The 21,329-nt window shown below is 58.4% G+C and overlaps 1 protein-coding gene across 31 annotated transcripts in view; it reads right to left on the bottom strand.

Moving 5' to 3' along the window:
• KIF1A (kinesin family member 1A) overlaps positions 1-19,807 on the bottom strand; it is a 40,732-nt gene extending 20,925 nt beyond the window's left edge. For 9 of the 31 annotated variants that reach the window (XM_064666871.1, XM_064666873.1, XM_064666874.1 and 6 more), the window contains exons 1-21: positions 19,651-19,807; positions 14,372-14,515; positions 10,257-10,333; positions 9,978-10,157; positions 9,425-9,490; positions 9,092-9,270; positions 8,622-8,733; positions 8,211-8,288; positions 7,829-7,894; positions 7,534-7,551; positions 7,130-7,205; positions 6,940-7,018; positions 6,519-6,661; positions 6,090-6,116; positions 4,567-4,775; positions 3,947-4,026; positions 3,547-3,622; positions 1,450-1,529; positions 1,072-1,178; positions 372-455; positions 81-261 (exon numbers count right to left, since the gene is read on the bottom strand). In XM_064666871.1, coding sequence (XP_064522941.1) covers positions 81-261; positions 372-455; positions 1,072-1,178; positions 1,450-1,529; positions 3,547-3,622; positions 3,947-4,026; positions 4,567-4,775; positions 6,090-6,116; positions 6,519-6,661; positions 6,940-7,018; positions 7,130-7,205; positions 7,534-7,551; positions 7,829-7,894; positions 8,211-8,288; positions 8,622-8,733; positions 9,092-9,270; positions 9,425-9,490; positions 9,978-10,157; positions 10,257-10,333; positions 14,372-14,477 — 2,024 coding nt within the window. In that variant the 5' untranslated portion in view covers positions 14,478-14,515; positions 19,651-19,807. The remainder of the gene's footprint in view (positions 1-80; positions 262-371; positions 456-1,071; positions 1,179-1,449; positions 1,530-3,546; positions 3,623-3,946; positions 4,027-4,566; positions 4,776-6,089; positions 6,117-6,518; positions 6,662-6,939; positions 7,019-7,129; positions 7,206-7,533; positions 7,552-7,828; positions 7,895-8,210; positions 8,289-8,621; positions 8,734-9,091; positions 9,271-9,424; positions 9,491-9,977; positions 10,158-10,256; positions 10,334-14,371; positions 14,516-19,650) is intronic. The other 22 variants (XM_064666884.1, XM_064666887.1, XM_064666886.1 and 19 more) reach the window with 8 other exon arrangements.
• Positions 19,808-21,329: the final 1,522 nt, after the last annotated feature.

The following is a 21,329-nucleotide window of genomic DNA, read 5'->3' as shown; positions in this document are numbered from 1 at the left end:
TGGGTGGAAAAGGGGAAGGAGAGGATGACCAACCTGGAGGTGGACACCCAACTCCCTAGCACCTCAGCCCATGCTCTTACCGCTGCTCCATCTCCTGTTTCATGTCGATGCCCTGCTTCTCCAGCAGCTCTCTCTGGGCAAACGCCCAGTCCACGGGCTCTGCGGGGGTCTCGGCACACGGGGTCCGCTCCCGCTCCTGCCGAGCCTGCTCGGGGTGGTTGAAGCGGAAGACGTGGCTCTTCCCCATGATGATGCGGTTTCCTGCAGGGATGCACGTGTCGTGGGTTTAACGTGGGACAAGTGCGTGGCCCCCCGTGGGAGGGAGGGAGGTGGGTTGGAGCAGCACTAGCGTGCCAGCCCCAGGGACCCACCTGAGCGCAGGATGCTGGGCTCCGTCACCTTTTTGCCGTTCACATAGGTGTCAGCACCTTCACAGGGCTCCAGGGTCACTATCACTGAGGAGGTGGTGGAAAGGGGAGAGGGGAGGTAAAGTGGAAACAGAGGATAAATTCTGCATCTCCAGCTCTGCTGCTCTGGCAGCCTTGGAAGGTAAGAGCCACCACAGACAGCACTCCAAGTCTGGGGGGACACTCAGGGGACCCATCAGCAGCACCCACACCTTAGGTAGCCAACAGGACTCAGCCAATCCAATGTTAATCAGAGCAGTCCCAAGGATTAAGGGAAGCTGGAAACTAAATGTGAGAGGCGGCCAGAGCCTCCAGAAGGCAACTCCACCTTCCCAGGCTCATCTCCCGCAGCCCCTTCACCCCCAGATTCCTGCCATTTTGGAAGGTGAACTCTGCTCCACATCTTGGGCAGGGGAATCAGCTACAGACTGCTCAGCCAGGGTCTCCCTGATGTCCCTGCCTTGCTTTGCTCCCCCATGCCTTGCATAAGCTCCTGTCCCAGCCATGAGGGCTGTAGCTCACTCTGGAAGCATGGAGGTGCCACACCCATGCAGGAAAGCACCACTAGCTTGAGGAGGGCAGGACTCCTGGCTGGGGGCAAGTCCTGGGGACATGCAGAGGGGTGGGTCCCCACAGCAGTGGGGCCCCTCCAGACAAGCAGTACCTTCACCACTTGTTTTGGTGTCGCTGCGGAACAGGCAGTGCTCTTCTTTAATGAAGTGCCCGCTGAGAACGATGTCCTGCCTCTTCTCAGCATCTTCTCGGCCAACCCTGTGGGGGCAACCCAGCTCAATTCTTCCTCAAAACAGCCCTTCTTGAGTCTCCCCTCAAATCCATCCTTGGGGCTGACAGGAGCAACCCTTGGTGCACAGCTGGACCAACATCCCACACGAGATTCCCAGGCAAATACATGTGGCCATGGCATTTTCTGGATGCCCCGGGAACAGTGCCTGGAGACAGCTGTCACTCTGCTGACCAACTGGGGAAGTCAGGCACTGAGATATGGACAAGGCTCCCACCACTCCACAGAACCTGGCCTCACCTTGTTATCCCATCCTTGATGTAGTAGAGAAGACATTCAGACATGAGTGGATCCTCATTCAGGTTGACCAAGTGCGGCGTCTGGGAGAGATGAACAAGGAGTCATCCCCGTGCACCCTGTCTACCCAGGCACTGAGGGATGCTCCTGAAGAGGTGGGAGTTCGGTAGCACTGCAGACTGCCACTGCACTGGCTCTCTTGCCCTCTTGTAACTCCAGGATAACCTGCCCAGACAGGTACTTTTCCAGGGGACTGCAGAGAACCAAGCAGCTGGGAGGAAGATGCCCTGCTTCCAAATGCCTCCTTGCTTTTCTCCTCCCAGGGCTGAGCCCTGGGTATGCTTCCCCCGGCCACCTTTGAAAATTCATGTTCCAAACAGGCCCAACACGGAGCCAAACAATTCCCATGGGGAGTCCCTGCTACAGCTCAGAGTCTCCTGGGGCAGGACCCTTCTTACCTGTGCTGCGTATTATAGAACCATAGAATGGTTTGGGTTGGAAGGGACCTTAAAGCTCATCTCATTCCATCCCCCTACTATAGGCAGGGATACCTTCCACTATTCCAGGTTGCTCCAAGCCCTGTCCAATCTGGCCTTGGACACTTCCAGGGATGGGGCAGCCACAGCTTCCCTGGGCAATCTGTGCCAGGGCCTCACCACTCTCACAGGGAATATCCAATCTACCCCTGCCCTCTGTCAGGTCAATAAAGAAGTGCCCATTTTCCTCCACTGATAGTACAAGGACAGAGGAAGCACCTGAAAGAGCAGGTCTCAGAGGTTCAGCCAAAAGCAGTGGAGAACCTGAAGCCATATCTGCAGTCTGAATTTCACTCCCTGGTCTTCTTCCAAACAGTTCCCTCCCATCCCTTTCCTCCCCTGGGTCACAAAACACTTTGTTCTTGACAAGAAGGAAATTTCTCCCCCAGTCACAGACCTCCCTGCCCGCAGCCAGCTTAGCTGCTGGGATTGCACCTTCAGGGAACAGGGAAAGTCCCAGGAGTATGAGTGAGTGAAGTTCTGAGTTTCCCAGACAGAAGAATAGTGACCGTAAGGAACACTGCATCAGATCCAGCATGCAGAGGGGTCCCCTCAACATGGTGCCATGAGCTCTGGCTGACAGCAGAGACCCACTCCAAACTGGGCAGCAGAGCTGGAGGTCAAGGGAAAGGTGGGCTATTCTCCGTGGTGGCTGGCAGAAGTTGGCTGTAACATTTAATGTCTGGCCCCTCTGGACAGACACGTGGTCCTGGGGGCTGAGGCTCCTTCACTTGCAGCTTTTGTCCAGATTTGCAAAGCTGCTGACCTGCTGAGCTCCTGGAGCCACGACCAGCCCGGCCATGGCACAAAGTGGAACAGCATAGTTCTGTCCTGCAATGCCCATAATAAAATGGGGTTTGCACACTGTCAACACCAACTTTTCTTGCCAGCCACTGGAGAATTCAGAAGAGTTTCCACCCATCAGATAGCTGAGAGCAAGGAGGCACCAACACCACCACAGCAATGCCCCACCTCCAAGACTAACCTGCTTGGGGGAATAAACCCCTACGCTTCCTACCCAAAGATCAGGACTCCTAACAGGCAGTGGCTGGGACAAGAAACAAAGACAACAGTGTACAAATTTATCCTAAAAGTCAAGCTGGGGCATGTAAGGGAAAGGTCCCGACATCCTTATCACCACCTCAGCTTGAGACACACAAGGGGTTTGGCCAAGGCAAATGCTACAAGAAATGAAGAGATGGAATATTTTCCCATTCACATTTCTTAGCAAGGACTTGCTGGTTTCAGGTTCAGGGGCAGCAATTTTAAATATCCCAAAGTACAGATTTTCACAAGCTGACACTGAAGTCCAACACAGCAATCATAAGCAAATGCCTCCATGAAAGGGGACAGCACCCCAGCAATGGGGGCTGGACATTTAGCCACATATTTCTACCCATGTTTGTACCCAGCAGGCTCAATGCTGGGATTTCCCCCATAAGTTTCAGAGCCAAGAAACAGCTAGTGAAATATATGGGGCTGACTAGCTGTGATGGCACAGGCCAGAAGGGAGCTGCGGGGGTACAAACCAGTCCCCAGGAAGAAGAGAATAGGATGATCCTACCTTTTTAGGAGAGAAAACACCCAAGGTGCCTCCATCCTCCCTCATGGCCACCCCCATTTCGGCCAGCAACGCTTCCCTGAAGGAGCAAGGGAAAGAAGAACCTGTCAAAGCCCCATGCACCCCTGGAGCTGGCACTAGGATGCAACCTGATCCCATGGATTTGTCCCATGGATCGCAGACATAGGGCTTGCTTCAGCTCTCTTCACAGTTCTGGTGGGTTTCTCAGAGCAGCCCACCTCTGTGCAGGCTAATGAGGTGGGCACTGGGGTGCCCCAGTGACAGACGAGGGTGTGGCTGGGCATTCAAACTGCCTGGTTGCCCCAGGAACTGAACTGCTGGAGCAAAGGGAATGGCATCCCATCCCATCCCACCCTGTCCCATACCATCCCAACCCACCCACCTCTCCATCCGGATCGCTTCTGTCCTCCGCAGCTTCTCCTCCCACGTCTCGTTCAGCTCCGCAATGATCTTCTCTGTTTCCTGGCAAATGTGGGTTGAGCAGGGGGTTAGTGTATCCCATGGGCAGCAGACCTGCCCGCTCTGCCCAGTTCTGCCCAGCATGCTGCAGTGGGACACTGGTCCCAGTTTCAGGCTGGCTTATACAAGGTGCAGCAGCATTTCACCCACATCTTTCCATCAGCCCCATCTTCAAAGAGTGAGGCACAAAGACCAGCCTCTCCACCCTCTTGCTTCCAGCCTGCTCCTGCACCATGCTGAGCCAGGAGCGCTCATCCCGAGCCAGGAGTGCCCATCCCAAGCTGGGAGCACCCATCCCACAGGGCAAAGGTAGTCATCACCCTGGCAGGAAGGATGGCAGCACCAGGTAGGCCTACAGTACCAAACCCCCTGCCACCCGGCAGTTTGGGCAAACCCTGGGTCTGCCTGCTCTGCAAGAGGACATACGAGCATTGCTTCCCAGGAGCATCATCCATCATGAATTTCCAGAAAATACTGAGCCCCCTCTGCAAGCCACAGCGCGTTGAGCTGAGCCCTTTGTCCTGCAGGGCACTGTCCTCTCACCTTGAGTCTTTCAATTGCCTCTTCACTGCCCGGAGCAAACATGATGCGCTCGTGGAGGCTGGCAACAGAGGCAGCACGGCTGGATAAGGCAGACAGGGAGGAAGAGGGGCTGATCCCAGCAATGGCATTGGTCACTGTGGAGAGATTGTCATGGCGGTGACTCAGCTCTGCCCCTCTAGCATCATTATTGTTCTCAAAGTCGGACAAATCTATGGGCGGGGAGGGATGGGCCAGGAAGAGACACACGGAAAGGAAGAGAGAGAAAGAGAAAGATAGAGACAAGAAAAGCTGTTGGGAAAAAAAAAAAGAGTGGCCGGTGTGCCGAGAAGAAAGCCAGGAATTACAAGGAAAAGGCACAGGCAGCAGCACAGCACCACAGACAGCACCAGGGCAAGGGCACATGCTCTCTCCCCTCAGGACACAGGGCAGTTTTGTGAAGCAGCTGCTGGAAGCAGCCTTCCCAGGCTCCCAGGGATGCTTTTTTGCAACACCAGATCCTGCAGCAATCAGGTTTGACATCAAATGTCCTCCCTGAGCGTGTGCCACTGCCCCTGTCATCCTCCCCATCTGATACAGCCTGGGTGGTTTTCTCTGCCCAGATGCCCTAGATTAGCTGGATCTGGGTGCAGAGAATGAGAAGGGAAGGCAATGAGAGGTGGTGTCCCTCCACCCTACTAAGGGGCAGGGGGACAGGGCAGGAGAAGTGGCAGGATTCCCTGACAGGATCTGCTCACAGGAAGCCCTTGGCCTGCTGGAGCAGCACCTTGGCCAGGCAGCCAGAGAGTGAAGCCAGGGCTACAGGCAGCGGTGCTTGCTGGCCAGCACCCCAAGAGTAACCTGCAGCAGCTTAGGATCCAGCTACTGGAGATGCTCCTCCAGCTCCCAGGAAGTCGCAGGGTCTCAGCACGCTGTGCCGGAGATGGGCAGGGCACAGCTTAGCAGGTGCAGCTTTAATCACCCATCTCCATCAGCCCACATCCAGGGATGCTGAGCCAGGAGGGGATAGCCAGGCCCTTGTCTCCTCAGCAGGCTTGCCATAGCCTGGCTGCACTGCCTGACTCGGGGTGGGATGGGGCCACAGTGCTTATCCGTGGGCAAAATCCTCCCAGCCATCCCCACCCAGCCCTTCATCAGGAGAGCACCATGCCGTCCCACCCCAGTGCCGTGCTAGGCTCCAGTCCCAGTGAGACACAGCACCAGCGGAAGCAGCAGCAGCAGCAATCAGAGGAAACATCATGACAGCATGGAGGAAGGGATCCCTGTGGGGACTGAGCCCTTGGCATGGCTGAGTGGGAGGACACTGGTCCCTCGAGCACTATCCGAAGCCCAGGTGCTAACCACGACTCTGCCACTATCCTTTCTGCCAGCTCCCTGGGGATGGCCAGCCTGTGGGCACGGGCTGCTCCATCAGCAGGGGTTGGCTGTGGGAGCCCCTCCCCATGCTGCACGAGTGCCCCTGGGCACAGCCTATGCCTCCCAAAAGCCGTGAAGCAACAGAGAGTACCAGTGATGGGAATACACACATTTGGATCCTCCTGCAGCAGGATGGGCTAAGAGAGAAAGAGAGGGCAGGGAGCGGGGGTGAGACAGAAAGAACAGAACAAGAGGGGGTTCATCTCAGCTGGATATCTGACAGCACAGGGAGGAGAACCCATGGGTGCGTGCAGCCCCAGGAACACCTTCCTGGCACCACTGCTGGGTGCTGAATGCTGAAGAAAGTAGGTGGAGGGGAAGAAGGGAAAGTTTTCTGGGTGGAAAGCAGCTCCTCCTGCAATAGGAGGGGATTGGGGGCTGCAAACACACACCAGGGGCTCACCAAAGGCAGCACGATGCCACCATGGCAGGATGGAGCAGGATGCAGGGCAGATGTGGGGACATTGGCCCTGCAGGCTGGGGGGACCTCAGCCCATCGCTGCAGGGAGCCACTGGCAGAGAGCACCTGTGGTACCTACTGTCAATGATGTCCCCAAGACCCTGGGCATAGAGAAGGTCACGCAGACGTGCCACCTCGTCCTTCAGCTCCCGGATGAGCTTGTTGTTGGGGTCCTCGTTGATGACAGCGTTGCACCGGATCTGCTTGGCACGGTCGGCATACCTAGGGAAGGCAGGGTCTTGAGCAGTGGCGAGGAGAGGAGCAAAACTCCAGCTCCTTGTCAAGTGGGAGTGCCACAGAGCCCTTCCAGCAAGTGATCCTTTGGAGGATCCCAGTGCTGGGACAATCATTTGCATCTTGTCTGGGGTTGCAGGTTCCCCCCACACCACACCTCCAGCCAGGGATGCCACAAAGGTGAGGAGAGCACATGGCAGTGCCTGGGCCTCAGAGACTGCCCTGCTCTTGCTCAGTGCAGTGGGAACAAGGGCACTTCTTCCTACCTGAGGGTGCTGAGGGTCTCATCATAGTTGATGTCAGCAGGACTGAGAGCAGCGACCATGGCAGTCCTGGAGTTGCCCCCTGCCCAGAGAGACACACCCACATCAGGGAGACGCTGGTCCCTGTGCCAGCTGTCACCCTCTGCTCAGCACCCATGCCCACCACCAGACTGTACCCCCCACCTGTCCTCACCCAGGTTCTCCCGCAGCAGCCAGGTCAGCACCGAGTCCCGGTATGGGATGAAATCCGTCTTTTTCTTCTTTTTGTTCTGGGGGGTGGAGAGCAAAGGGAAGGGCTGTCAGGCTGCCTGCTCTCTTCAAAGAGGTGACAGCTGGTCCCCAGCCATGGGGACTTGGAGGATGATGGCTCTGCCTGGCCACTGCAACCTTGGGCATCTTTGCTCAGGTCCACAGGTCCTGTCTGTGAAATGCCCTGGGCTGGGGGGATGTTTAAGGCTGGGTACTGAAAGCCATAGGGTGAGGAGGATGCTGAAGGCTCTGCCAGCCCCTGGGAGAAGCATGGATTGTGTCCAGGCACAATCTCATCCCCAAACCACCCTGCAAACCACTTCCACCCAACTGTGCCAGGGTACCTACCTTGTTTGGCCCCGAATCCTGCAAAGGAAGTGGAGAGACTGTTTAAGGGAACTGCTTCCCTACTCGGTGCCCACCATAGCTCCCCTGCCCCCCCAAGTAGAGAGCAGCAGGCACAGGTCCCAGTGGAGATGGCAGCCTCACCAGCCCAGCTTGTTCCAGCCCCAGGGACAGCTTGGGAGGTATCTGCCCATCCCTCAGAGGTGGGATGCTCCATCCCTTGGAGCTGAGTCCATCCCTGCTGGGCCAAGCCCATTCCCCTCCAGTGCCGCTGCTTCCCTGTGCTCTGGCTACCTACCATTTCAGCCAGGGCAGAGATGACTTTCCCCAGAGTGGTCAAGGACTTGTTGATGTTTGCTCCTTCCTGGAGAGGAGAGGAAAAGCCCAGATGCTCAGGCCCCATTTCAGAGCCTCATTAAACCCCAGAAGAATGGGGAATTCCCAGTATGGGGTGGGCAAAGAGCAGCTGGTCTTACTGGATAACCAGCACCTCCCAGCTGGGACTCATGGACCGTGATGAAACTGGCATTAGGCAGCTTTCACACACAACCCTATCAAGGATTTTGGCAGCACAGTGGGCAAGGAACCAGTGGGCAAGGAAAGGAGATGTCTTGGCTGGGGATGAGGGGGCAGGACGTGGTGTCCCCACCGGCAAAAGTGGACCTCACATCAGCTCTCACCTTCAGCCTTGTGCCCTTGGCGCCTGTGGAGTCGGCTCGCTCGCTCCCAGCCAGGTCCACCAAGCTGATTTTGCTGACCTGGAGGCAGAAGTGAAGCTATCAGTCCTCTTGGCACAAAGCCAAGACCTTTTGCAGGGTAACACTCCTCTGAGGGCAGCAGTGGGCTCTGCGGGGTCATGCCTGCAGGATTTGTCCAGGAGCAGGGCTAATACCCTTGCAGGTAGGGCTGGAGGGCATCAGCTGCCAAATATCCTGTCCAGGAGCTGGTACCACAAGGGACCATGAGCCCAGCATGCACCTGGGACTTATCTCCCTCCTGTTCCAATCCTGCATCAGGCTGCACCACCTCATTCCAAGTGCTGATGACAGCACACAAAGCCCTTCCTGGATCCGTGTGGGCTCTGCTCTCACCTTCTCAGTGGTGATGTCTGTCTCAGCATCATGTCTCTTCTGCGTGAAGATGATGTTGAACACGGCGTGGGAGCGGCTGCTGGTCTCATTCATGTTGGTAGCAGCCACTGTGCTGCAGGGACAGGAGCACAGGGAGGTGTGACACCCTGTGGGGGACACTAAAATGGCTGTTGATGGGGCCAGGGCTCATGCCAGGACAGGGTACATGGTGGGAAGGCAACTCTGGAGGACAAGACAGGACTCTGGGAGGAGAGATGCACAAGTCTAGGCCTTCTCCTGCTGGCTCCAGTGAGTTTTTAGAGCAGGAAGGAGGTAAGGTGAAAGGAAGAGGAGGGTACCCAATGCTCAGAGAGAAGGGGACTGCCATCTCCAGAGCAGATGGACTGGCAAAGCAAGGAAGTGAAGCAGGACCTTCTAGAAGTGTCTGCAAGCCCTCCAAATCCTGTCCATCTCCTCCTTCCCCAACTCACCGGGCCTTGTTTCCAGAGTCCATGAGGTCCTGGATGTCATTGTAGGAGGTCACAGCCAGCTTGGAAAGGTCTTCAACATACGGGCCCATAAGGGGATGCTCCCTCACCCGCAGGTTCCCCTTGTTCTTGGGGTTCAGGAGGTCCCTCACGCGCTCGCAGTAAATCTCCATGTAGCTCACCTAGAGCAGAAGGCACGGGCAGGGCTAGCAGAATGAGGGCCTGCCTGCCCACCCCACACCCAGGGGCACTCCCAAAGAGGGGCCTGCACACCAGCACAGCTTCCAGAGATGGTGGGAGGCTGGAAGAGGAGTAGAGAGGCAGTGGGGTGCCTACCTCCACAGAGTAGGACATGTTGTCATTCGTCGTGTCGTTGATGCGGGAGAAGAGGTCCTCGCACAGCTGCGGAGAGAAGAGCCAGGCTCTGTCCCCTGCCAGCAGGATGCTCCTGCCTGGGGTGCCCAGGACACAGGGATTTTTACCTTCTCACCCCAAAAAACAGAGCCAAAGGGTGGTGGGATGGCCCCCAGGGAGCTGTCAGAGCCCCCCGTGCTGATCAGCATCCCCAGAGGCCCCTCGTGTCCTGCTGGGCCAGCACGTGGCAGCTCTGGGTAAGCAGCTCAGCACTCAGACTCCTGCTGCTCCCGAACAACACCAGTCTTGTGTGGCCAGACCATAGTCCATCCAGCCTTGGGAGAGTCTGGATGACTCTCCTTGGCCCCCCACTCTCCAGTGGAGCCATGCCAGCTTGCTGTCATGGCAGCGCTGTATTAGACCTTGGCAAAACCTGGCCCCACTCCCACCCTGCTGCCCTCTTCCCTCCCAGCTCTGCTTTTCCTTTGGGCATGCCTCTGGGACCAGGGGGACAGGGAGCTTTCCCCAGGCACACCTGTGGGATGATGCCTTGCTGGTCCTTCTCCTGCTTCCCCATCATGGTGTAGGATTTTCCAGCTCCCGTCTGCCCGTAGGCAAAGATGCACACATTGTAGCCTTCAAAGGCATGTTGCAGCATCTCCTCACCAATGTCCCGGTACACTTGCTTCTGGGATGCATAGTTGATGTCTGCAGGCTGCAGAGAATAGGGATATACGATGAAATTTGGCAGGGAGGCCCTCCTGCCTCTCCCCAGCCCAGTGCTCCAGGTAGGCTCAGAGCTCCCAGTGCTTACCGTAGTGTGGGACCAGTAGGAATAGTCAAAGCTGAAGCTTTTTGGTGTCTCTTTAGGCTGCTTTGGGTTCAGGATAGCTAGGGACAAACAGATGGGAACATGAGGCCTCCAGCCAAGTGTGGTACCCCTGCCTCCCACACCCCCTGCGGGAGGGGTCAGGGGTGATGGGGTTCCAAAACAGTCCAAAACAGTCCAAAACAGTCCTGGACAGTGGACTGGGACCCTTCCAGCTCTGCAGATGCGTCTAGAGCCCCCAGACCCCAACAATGAAAGCAGAGGAGGTGGATGCCATGGCCAGCAGAGCCCAAGGGAACAAGGCAGAGCTTTGCCCAAACATCCTGCTGGACACGGTGAGGGGGACATGGCTCCTTCCCTCAGGTTCCTTGCTGTTGTGGCCCCTGCCCATGGGAGCCCAGCACTGGCATAGAAGGGTCACAGCCTTCCTTACCCCACAGCTGGGGGGCTGTGCCCAAAGCCCCCACGCTGGCACTGTTGGGTGGGAGCAGCTGCAACCCCATTGGGGCTCCCCTAGGGCCCCCCCAGCTCCTGCTTCTCCAGGTCCCCAGCCCCAGCAGGGTGATTAATGCCTCGTGTCACACCACCAGCAGAAACAAGAGCCTGCTTTTCTCATCCCCTGATGAAAAGGACGTTGCCATGGAAATTGGAGCCTGCATCACTGCTCTTCCTTGCTCGATGCTTTTTTTTTCTCCTGTAGAGCATTTTCAGTGGTTTTTTTCTGAAACAACAGATGCGTCAGAAGAAACCCAAACCAGTGGGTAATCATGAGATCCAGCCACCAGCCATGTTAGGTGACATTGAGGTGACCTTGCAGGCCTGCACAGCACAGTTCCCATGCCCACAGCCCACAGCTGCTCCCTGCCACCACTGAGGACAAGGAGCCCATAAGCCCTGAGGCCAACAGACCTCCCTCCATCCCAAACTACCCTGCCCTGTCCTGAAGCCAGCATTCATCCAGGGCTCACATCCACTCTAGATTCCAGGTGGGACCTTCCTGAGCAGCCCCAGGCACGGTGCAGCCTGCTACTGTGGTATCAGATACCCAGGTGCATGGTGTTATGGATATGAATGCTTTCTGCTCCAAACTCCTCCTCCACTGCCACAATGGATGCTCCCTTGGTAAGGGTCTGCCACTTCTGGCCTGAGATAAGCCCAGCCCTGCACACAACAGCAGCGGGAGAGGCAGGGAGAGGGTGGGAAGTGGGGTCAGGATCCAGCCCCAACCATGAAACCACAGCACAGTGCTGCTCAGACGCTACTCACTGTGGACAAAAGCCCAGCTCTCACACCAAAGAGGGGCAGCCACAGGCTCCCTGCCTGCCTACCCACTGCAGGCAGCCTGATTCAGATGCTCTGGATGTCTGCTGCATCCTGGGCAAACTAATTACCAGGAGAAAGGGCTGGGAAGAGACAACTGGCAATCCTGCAGCTGCAAATGGGGACGTGGAGGTCCCTGGAAGATCTTTGTGGGCAGTGTGGGCAGCCACAGGGGCTGCCCATCCCTGATCCCTGCCAATGCCTGGCTGTTGTGCTGGGGGTGTTGTGAAGAGAAGCAGGTGTGGAGGCCATGCAAGAAGTGGGATGGTGCATCTCTGACGGGTCCTGGTGTTCAACCTGGCAGCTCTGCCATGCCACCTGTGCTCTGCTCGAGTCTGCCTCTGCCCTGCAGGGGTGACCCTCACCACAGTGAACAGGAGCAAAAATGAGTCCTGGAGTAGGCAGGATGGGAACAAGGTGGCTGTTCTGGATCCCGTGCTGGGCACGGGGCAGAGGAGCAGCTGAGGATGGCACAAGCATCCCAGCTGCAACTGCCCAGCTGGCACAGGAAACCAGAGACTGGGATGGACACAGGGAGAAAGGAGAAGTCTGAGAGCAGGGAGAGCTGAAATGCTCTCCCCATGCCCCTCTCGTTCCCATTTATTTGCCTGCAGGCAGATGGATGCTGCTGGTGGAATTTTTCCTCTGAGGCATCCAGGGCTTTTGCAAAAGATTTATGCTCTGGACAAATGGGATTAAAAAGGCAAGGAGGGGTGCAGGGATGATACAGAAATACAGACAAGGGGGCAGGAGGGAAGAAGACTTCTGGAGATGTCTCTTGCCTGAGGAGCCAGCAGAGTGACAGAGTGCAGCAAGTGAGCAGGCACCGAGAAAGAGAGAACCCAGAACCCACAGCAGAGAAGATAATCAGATTTTAAAGCCAGCAGAGGCATGGCTCCAGCCAGAGAATATTACTGGCCTTGTGGGATCAAAGCCAGGAGTCCTGTCCTTACCATCTTGGTGGGAGTTGCCAGGACAGGGGCTGGGAATGTTGGTGCCCAAGATGGACCCCCCAGAGCGAGGGACACCACAGGAATAAAGCAGCAGTGTTGGAGGGCAGGTGGGTGGTTGTGGCAGCTGGAAGTTTGCAGGGAAAAGGACAGCAGAGAAAGGCTGACCCCTTCCCACCCTGGTCCCTGGCCCCCGCTGTCCCCTACAGGGTTCAGTGCATTAGACAGGAGAAGTACCTGTCCCCTGCCCCCGGCACATGCAGGGGTCAAAGCAAACAATCCTGTGAAGGGGAAAACTTGCTCTTACTCCCCACAGACATCTTTATTTTTGGCTTCTCTGCAAGGAGCTTGGGGGTGAGACAGTCCTGTTCTGCTGGCACTACTGGCATCCTTCTGCCCCCCCCAGCCACAGGAGAAGCAGGCCTCTGAGCCTCCCACGCCTGCTCTCCAGTCCCCTGGCCAAGGGGAATAGCCAGAGGTTTGTCCATTCATGGAGAAAATCCTTGCTGTCAGCAAAAGGCTCCTGCTCCCAGCCCTGCTGCCCTCCCTGGCTCAGGCAGGGGCAGGGGGTGGGGGGCCAGGGGCACAGCCAGGGGGTGCAGGATGAGCAGGGGTGGATGGCTCTGAGCAAACACATCCACGGTGGTGGGGGCTGCCTGATGCTCTTGACCGGGACTGGGGCATGGCAGGTCGCCCCCCCCACCATCAGAACCAGAACAAGGCACATCCACCCTGTCTGTGCCCTGGCTCTGGGCAGGTGGGAAGCTCCTGTGGGGCTGGGAGGCTTCCTCACCATGAGGGCAGGAGTTCTGCACCCCGGGCAGACAGAGAACCCCTGCCCAACCAGGAAGGGAGAACCCCCACAGGACGCCAGAGTCCAGCAGACAGTGCCCCACAGACCCACCCATTCCTGTTCCCAAGGCCTGGGGTGAGCAGAGGGCCCAGTGGGGACCCAGAGTCTCCCCGCACCCTTGGGTGCCCTCTCTCCCCACCCTGGGGTTGCCATGGCAGCCTGTCAGCACCGCGGGGGTGGCTGGCGCCGGTGTTTCACCCACCCTTGGTGACGCAGGCAGCCCCAGGCGGGCAGGCAGGGAGTTATTTTAGACGCTGTCCCATCTGGAGGCTTCCAGAGCCAAAGAGGAGGGATTCAGCTGCCATTCCCAACAGCCAGAAGCTGTTACTTAAAGAGCAGCAGAGGCCAGACAGGCTTCTTGACAGGACAGACAGCCCCAAGCCCCCCTGCTACATCCCCCACCCCGAACACAACATTCCCTGGGCAAACCCCACTCCTGCCCCTCCATCCTGCTGCGGTTGCAGCTCCAAGAGCCCCACAGAGGCAGGGATGGGTCCTGGCACGCCACAGTGTGTGGTACCTGGCCCGGCAGTGCTGTCAGAACCTGCTCACAGACCCATGCATGGCTTCAAGGCCAGGTTGGATGTGGCTCTGAACAACCAAGTCTAGTGGAAGGTGTCCCTTCCCATGGCAGGAGGTTGGAATGAGATGGTTGCTAAGGTCCCTTCCAAGAAAAATCACACTGTGATTTCTTTGATTTCTCCCTCATCACCTACCAGGGAATGCTGATCCATTCACTATCACTGAAATCCAAGGGCTCAGTGCCATAAAGATCCCATCACTGCCATTTCAACAGCAGGACTGCATTTCTCTATGGGAAAGGTGACATCCTCCCCACATTCCCTCCTCCAAACAACTCCGGGTGCTGCAGGCACCTGCACCAAGGATCCCAGCAGCCCAGTGCTCGCTGCTGGGGCCAGACCACACATGCTCCTCCCCAGGCAGTACTCAAAGCCCCTCTGCCCCAAGGCACTCACTAGTGGTGCTTCCTGACATCTGGATAATGCATTTGGATTCCCGGCTCATCTCCCGGGAGTTGAAGGGCCGGACGCGCACCGCCACCTTCACCGACGCTCCCGCCATCGCGCTGGCCGGGGGGGGTCCTGCTACCAGTGGCTGTTCTGCAAGGAGAGAGGAAAAGGGAGTTAGGAAAGCTTGCATCCACATCCCAATCCACATCTTGCAGCAGTGCAGGATGAACGGAAAGCCTGTGCAAAGAAACCTCCCAGGAACACTGGTTTGCCCGCATTTTACCTCTCCCTCCTCCCCATCATATCTCAGGTCAGGACCCTCAGCTCAATACCAAGGTCCATCCCCAGGGCAGGGCCACATAGGCACTGTCAGCATCAGCACAACCCCCAAGGAGTGGTTTTCCATCCCAGGGTGCCAATGGCACTGAGCAGATAGCCCCTCAACTGCAAGCAAGCCCACAGGCCCTGCCAACCACCTGAACCTCCTGCCTCCCCTCCGACCCCAGCAAAGCAGGGGCTGGGCACCAGGACAGGGGGGACCAGGGAGGAAAGTGATAGCATTCCATTGAGAAAGGAGGCAGCTGTTAAACACAGCTGCTGGCATGTGGCTCCCATTCAGCTCTCACAAAGCAGACGTGTGGCGTCAGCACGAGCAGCCGTGGTGGGAATGGGTCAGCTGAAGTTTCCAGTTCATCGCAATTTTTCCACTTGTTTTGCTAATAAATTATTGATCACAAATCCCACAAGATGAAACAAAGTGCTTGCCAACATCTCCCAGAGTAGTTGCCCATCCCAGCACTGGTGGCCAAGTGCTCCATAGCCCATCCCACCTTCCTCAAGCTGCAGTTAAGCCTCACTAGCATTGGTCAGAAAATGATGACCACTGTATCCTTAGGGATCCTTTTGGACCTGACAAAATCTATTCCTGCCTTCTAATGTTCCTCACTTCTCCTGTCTGCCCCTGCTCCCTGATCCACTATGCTGAGCCTGGTGGTGGAAGAGGAGGTCAGGACCCCTCAGTACAGGCTGGAACTGGCTCCTCTGGCATCTCACCTGCAAGGGTGCCTGCAAATTCCCTAAGGCTTTTCAAGCCTGGGTTTTGCCAGCAGGATGCTGGCTCTGGGAGGAAGGAGATCAGGGAGGAACAAGCTGTGAGTGAGCAACGGCATAGCTCTGGTTACATGGGACAAGATCAGAGGAAAGTGGAGCAGTAAGGATGGATCCTCAACACAAGATGAGTTTTCCCAGAATGGAAATTAAAAGTACAGCTGAATTTGTGGAAAAGAGGGGGGAAAAAGGGAAGAAAAAACCAGATCCATAGAGAATGGAAAGTGTCCCAAGAGAAGGGGATGGCTTTAAAACTACCTGAGGTTTGACAGCTCTGGTTTCATTTCCAAGGGAGTGAGAGGAAACCAAAAGCACGGCACAGTGAAAAAATTTGCAGCAAGACAGTGTTACAAGCTCATCACTGCCTTTCAGAAACCCTTTGCCTATTTTCAAAGTGAGCTGGTATGCCCAACAGCAGGAGGAAGACAAAGCTTCTCCTGCTGGAGTTCCCAAACTCTCCTCTCACTGCCCCACAGGCATGGCTCTGGAACTACCACAGTGCTCATCTAGAGATCACACCCGTAAATTCCACCAGTTCCAGAGTTCAAGCATTTGGTCTCAGGTTTTCTTGAGCTTGGATTATTTTAAGCAGGTGTTTAACACCACCCTTGAGTCCCTAAGCCAGCGAGTGGGCTGCTGCGTGCCAGTGGCCTCTGCCTCAGATGGGGGAAAGGAAAAATTTAACGGGAGTGCTTCGCCAAAGGGGAATGAAAAAGTTGTTTTTCCCATGGAACGATAGGATATATTCCTAGATGGAAGGGCTGCATCCTCATGAGGCCATTGGCTCGAGCTGCTCCACCCTGTGGCACCACTCAGGGACAACGGATCCATCACTGGGCTAAACAACGTGAGCACCCGGCAACTGCTCATGTCAAATGTTTCCCTCTCCTCCTGAGCCAAGACAGCTCCCTTCCCCCAGCTCTGCAGCCTCTCCAGCTACTAAGGCTCTGAAGAGGTGGGTCAGGTCCCTGGGCTCCTGCCTCCTGCACAGCCACCAGAACAGCACACCCATCAGTGACCCCACCAGTCACAGGACTGCCTGCTGCCTGCCAGGGGCCACTTCATCCCTACTCTTATTCCCTCTCACCCCTGCACTGTTCCCAGCCCCTCCAGCCCTATCACTTCGATGGAGAAGCTCCGGTTTCTCTTTCGTCTCACTTTTCCACATGCCTCATCTTGCTGTGCCTCCATTAGTGCTGCTTGCCCTTCTCAGGGCAAGGGGCAGGAACCTGCTCAGACCCACATCCCATACCCCCCTTAGCCCACCCTCAATAGCCATAAAAAGCCCCCACCTCGCCAGCAGCCGTCCCCATGTCCACATCCCAGCGTATTCCCATCTGGCTAGCCTTGCCCCGTGGGGTGGGCTCCTCTCCCTGCCAGTACTGCCTGCTGCAGAGCCCCAAGCTCGACTCTGTTTTCTACTCCATCATTTCCTTCACCTTCCTCGGTCAGCAACGCACTGCTTCCCTCTGCTCTGCTGCAGCTCTCCAGTCCCATCTCTGCAATGGCAGCTCAAGGACCCCAGGCAACACTGTGTCCCCTTGGGGACCACCAGCAGACACCTGCGCAGCTGCTTCCCGAGCCTCCTTCCCTCCTTCCCCCAGCTTGTTTTCTTGGCTCAGCTGTGGGGAGGAATTCAGCCTGCACCCACACACCATGGGAGCACCATGAGCCACGGCATCACTGGTCGGGCACTCAGTGTCCTGCAGAGAGAGGGGCCGGGCTGCAGTGGGCAGGGGCAGGCAGCCACCCCGCCCCCCCGAGCCCAGGCAGCTCACTCTGCCTGGGGACAGCCAGCCACTGCCTGCTTAATCCACTGCCATCGAGAGAAATTCAATAAGCCACGACCAGCCTTTCACTGGGAGCGGGCCAGCATCGCAGCCCCACTCCCTGCTCCCTCCCCGCCGCTTCCCAGGCCTGCCCTACACATGAAGGAGGTGGCAGAGGAGAACAGCCAAGTCCCCGGGGCCAGGGAGCCAAGGCACATCTGGGCCTGTCCCCTAACTCTGCAGGGCATCCCTTTCCCCCATTCCCGTGCAGCCTGCTGGCTGTACCCATCCCTATGGCATACTGGTCACTTCCAGTGAGGAGCAAAAGACCTAGAGAGCCATGATTAACTGGATCAGCTAAGATTAATTGGGCAGAGATCAGCTAATGAAAGCTCTCTTAAATCCAAGGGCTACCAATTGGCAGCCTCTCCTGCTGAGAGGTGACCAGCGAGACAAGGAGCATTGTCCCCAAGTGCCACCCACAGCAAGCTCTTCCCCAAAGGATGCTAAGGAACATGCCATGCTGCTGGTCCCCCAGCTCCAGCACGAGGAGCTGCCTGCGCCCAGGGAAATCCAAGGTGAGTTTCCCTTTGTCTGTGCGCATCCAACCCCACGTCACCTCAGTGACGAGGGTGGACGCCCCATCTGGCTGCACCAGTGTGTTCTCAGCAGCCGCCAGGCTTTGTTGTAGAGAGCCCTTCCCCTGCATCCCTCATTGGGGCCCCTCAATTCTGACTGCAGCCACGGGACTCTGCTCTGCCTCTAGGGCAGCAGGGGACATGGTGCCAGCTGACACGGCACCATCAGTGCCTGCCGGCCGAGCTGGGGGTGCGCCCCTGTCGCCTCCCACCCCCCACAGGGCAAGGGGCCATGACAGTGCAGTTTTCTCCGGAGCACCACCTGCAGCAGGGAAGAAACTCAGCAGACAGTCCAGGACAGGGGCAAGTGCCCCCCATTCCCAGCTGAAATCCAGGCCCCTGCTTCCCTAGTGCCATCACGGGCACGCTTCTCTGTGCCTCCTTGCCTCCTGCCCACCCCAATGGGGGACACAGCTCCACAGCAGGGTTTGCAGCTCCCTGAGAATTTCCATGCAGATTCAATTTGCAGGTAGCAAATGTAAGGATGCAGATGAGGGGTTCTGCTCCCCAGCCCTGCTGCAAAGGCAAGTAACCCCACCCCCGTCCCTGCTCTCTCCATCCTCTCTTTCACAGGCTCAAACCCACAGCAGGGAAAATCCGCATGGAAAGACAGAGAGTTCCAATGGGTGACAAGCATGGCTGGGCACGGAGAAGGGTAGGCAGCCAGGGAGGAGGCAGACACCAGGTTCCCACAACCCCAGGTTTGGGGGGCTACAGCTCTGGTCACATGCAGGGAGGTGGAGGGTGGTGGCAGGATCTGTGCCAGCTCCAGCTGCCACCTCCCAGACAAAATGGAGGTCAGTGGCAGCATGAAGAGATGGCAGAGCCACCACACCCCAGGCCCTACCCGGGGGAGGGAGGGGTCTGCTGCCTCCTCTCCCCCACCAGTCCCATAGAGGGCACCTGGAAGGGGTGGCATGAGAGCCCAGCTCACAGGGGTCTTCAGGATCTGGGGAAGGGGTCACTGCCCCATGAGGGATGAGGAGGGCAAGAAGGAGGAAGTAGAGGAGGAAGACTATGGGGCAGGTGCAGGGCTAATCCCTGGGAGCCTGGATGACCAAGCATGGAGCTCTGCACCAGCCCTACGCCCTGGGACCAGCCCCTCCAACAGCCAGCAGCCACTGTGCTGGCCCACGGTGACACAGCGGCCCTTGTCCAGCTGCTCCCAATGCAAGGTCAGTGGCAACTGCTCGTCCTTGGGGGGCAAGAAGAGCCTCAGCATCGCAGCATCTTTGGCAAGAGCCCCAACTGGGGCATCAGCTGCCCCCTCCAGCGCTGTCGTTGGCTCGATGATGACGCAAGATGGCTCAGCTGCATGACCAAAGCCACCTGCCCCGGAGGGGAGAGAGGGGCTGTGGCTCTGAGGTGACAAGGGGTTCCTGTGCCCTGCGCCATGGGCTTCGGGGATGGCATCCTCCCCTTCCGCACCCAGATGCAGAGACATTGCTCCGTCCCCGGGCAGGAACCCCCGGCTGGATCCTTCTGGAAGACGGGGCGGCACCCGCCGGCCACCGCGCTGGGGACCTGCGGGCAGTTCCCCCCGCCTAAACTTCGCGCATCGCGGGGCCCCGCAAAATGGCCGGCGGCCGCAGCCCCCCCGCCCCGCCGGATCCCCGGGGGTGCGCATCCCGCTCCCCCACGCCTAGCTTCGCCCCTGCCGGGGCCGCGAGGGCGGCACCGCCACCCCGGGGCAGCCCGGGCTCCCCCTCCGGCCAGCGCCCGGGGGGCGCGGCGGGGCTCGCCCGTCCCGCCCGGTGCCGCTCGCCCCTACCTGTGATGGCCGTGCCCGGTCCGGCGGGGCGCAGCGCTCAGTCCCGGGGGCAGGGGGCCGGCATGAGGCCGAGCCGCGCGGTGCGGCGCGGTGCGGTGCGGTGCTGTGCGGTGCAGCGCCGGTGCCGGTGTTGGTGCGGGTGGCGGCAGCCCCACCCCTGCGGTCCCCGCCCCACACGCTGGTTGGCCGCCGCCGCCGCCGCCACCGCCCGGAGCGGGGACGGGGGGGACCGGGAGGGCGAGCGCGGGGATGGAGAGGTGACGTCAGCGCATCCCCCGGCCCCGGGCGCGCTGCGGAGCCGCCGCAGGGGCGGGGCGGGGCGGGGCCTCGCGGCACCCGGCAGCCGTCGCCTGGCAACCGGCACCGGCCCGGTACCCCGGTACCCCGGTACCCCGGTACCCCGGTACCCCGCACCCGGACCCCGCCACCCCTGGACCTCGGCGCGGAACCCCGGGGAGCGGCCCCTGCCAGGGCTTCCCGCGCCCCCTGCCCCGGCGCCGTTCGTTCGCTCCGCCGGCCGCCGGCACCCCGCCCGCAGCGCGGGCCCGGCCGCTCCTGCCCATCTGCGCCGGGAATTCAGAGCCAGCGCAGAAAGAGGATTATTCCTTCGCCGCCAGCTGTTTTCAGCAGCGCGGTCGCCCTCGCCCCACGGCAGCCCCGAGGCCACGGCGTCCCCTCCCCGCCCCAGCTATGCCCCAAATCTCCCTAGAGGACAGGCAGCTGAGAGGTCTTCTTCACCCGATATCTTGCCACTTTGGTAGATGACAGCACTCCCCAGGCTGACTGTGTTTTTCATCATCCATGCAGGGGCAGGCACACCTGCCCCCAGCTCCTCTCAGTGATGGCCATCCAGCTGCTGGGCAGATGTGCTTTCACCTGGCACCATTGCCAGACCCATGTCCCTGTCCCAAATGTCTTCAGCACCAACTGCTGGTGTCAGCTCTGCCGGAGGGGACATTGTCACCCCTACGCTGTCATCCTCAGAGAAAGCTTTGCTCACTGAGGGTGAGCACCCACTCGTGGACCTGCCAGAGCTGGAAGTGGGCAGCTTGTTTGCATTTCAGAGTATAGATGGCAGAGAATTTGCCAGAGGATGGGCATGATGCAACTGACTGTGGGCACACATGGCAGGCAACAGCATATTGAATTCCCACGTGGACCCTGTGGAATCATCAGGATACACCAGAATGTTCACAGTCCAGGCTGAATCCACAGAGCACAGCTCGCTGCAGCAGTAGGATACTGTGGCTGTATCCCACCCCACAGATCTGCCCTGGCACACACCATCCCACTGGCCAGCCTTCTCCAGGCACCTGTCACCTGCTCAGAGGTCCCTCTGCAAGGCAGGTCCCTGGTCAGGGAGCCCTAGTCGACAGGAGCTTTGTGCTGCAGAAGGAGTTATGACCATGGCAGCTGTGCCAGACCAGTCCCAGCACAACCATCCCATGGCACAGGACCTAGGTGCCCACAGCAGTGATCCCACCTGCTGGGATACTGTTGGGAACCATCAGCCATAGTGCCCTGGGGGCCATGAGTCCAGGGTCTGCCTGGGTGCTTGCCAGTCCCAGAGGCTGGCATGCCTGGGGAGCAACGCCCCAGCCCTAGCAAGGGGATATGCCTCAAAATGAGGGGTTCAAGATAGCAGGGATGGCACTGGTGACACATTAACTGGACAGAGG

Source organism: Pseudopipra pipra, chromosome 10 (assembly GCF_036250125.1).
Source record: "Pseudopipra pipra isolate bDixPip1 chromosome 10, bDixPip1.hap1, whole genome shotgun sequence".
In the NCBI taxonomy this organism is placed as follows: domain Eukaryota; kingdom Metazoa; phylum Chordata; class Aves; order Passeriformes; family Pipridae; genus Pseudopipra; species Pseudopipra pipra.
This window is presented reverse-complemented; position numbering and strand designations above follow the sequence as displayed.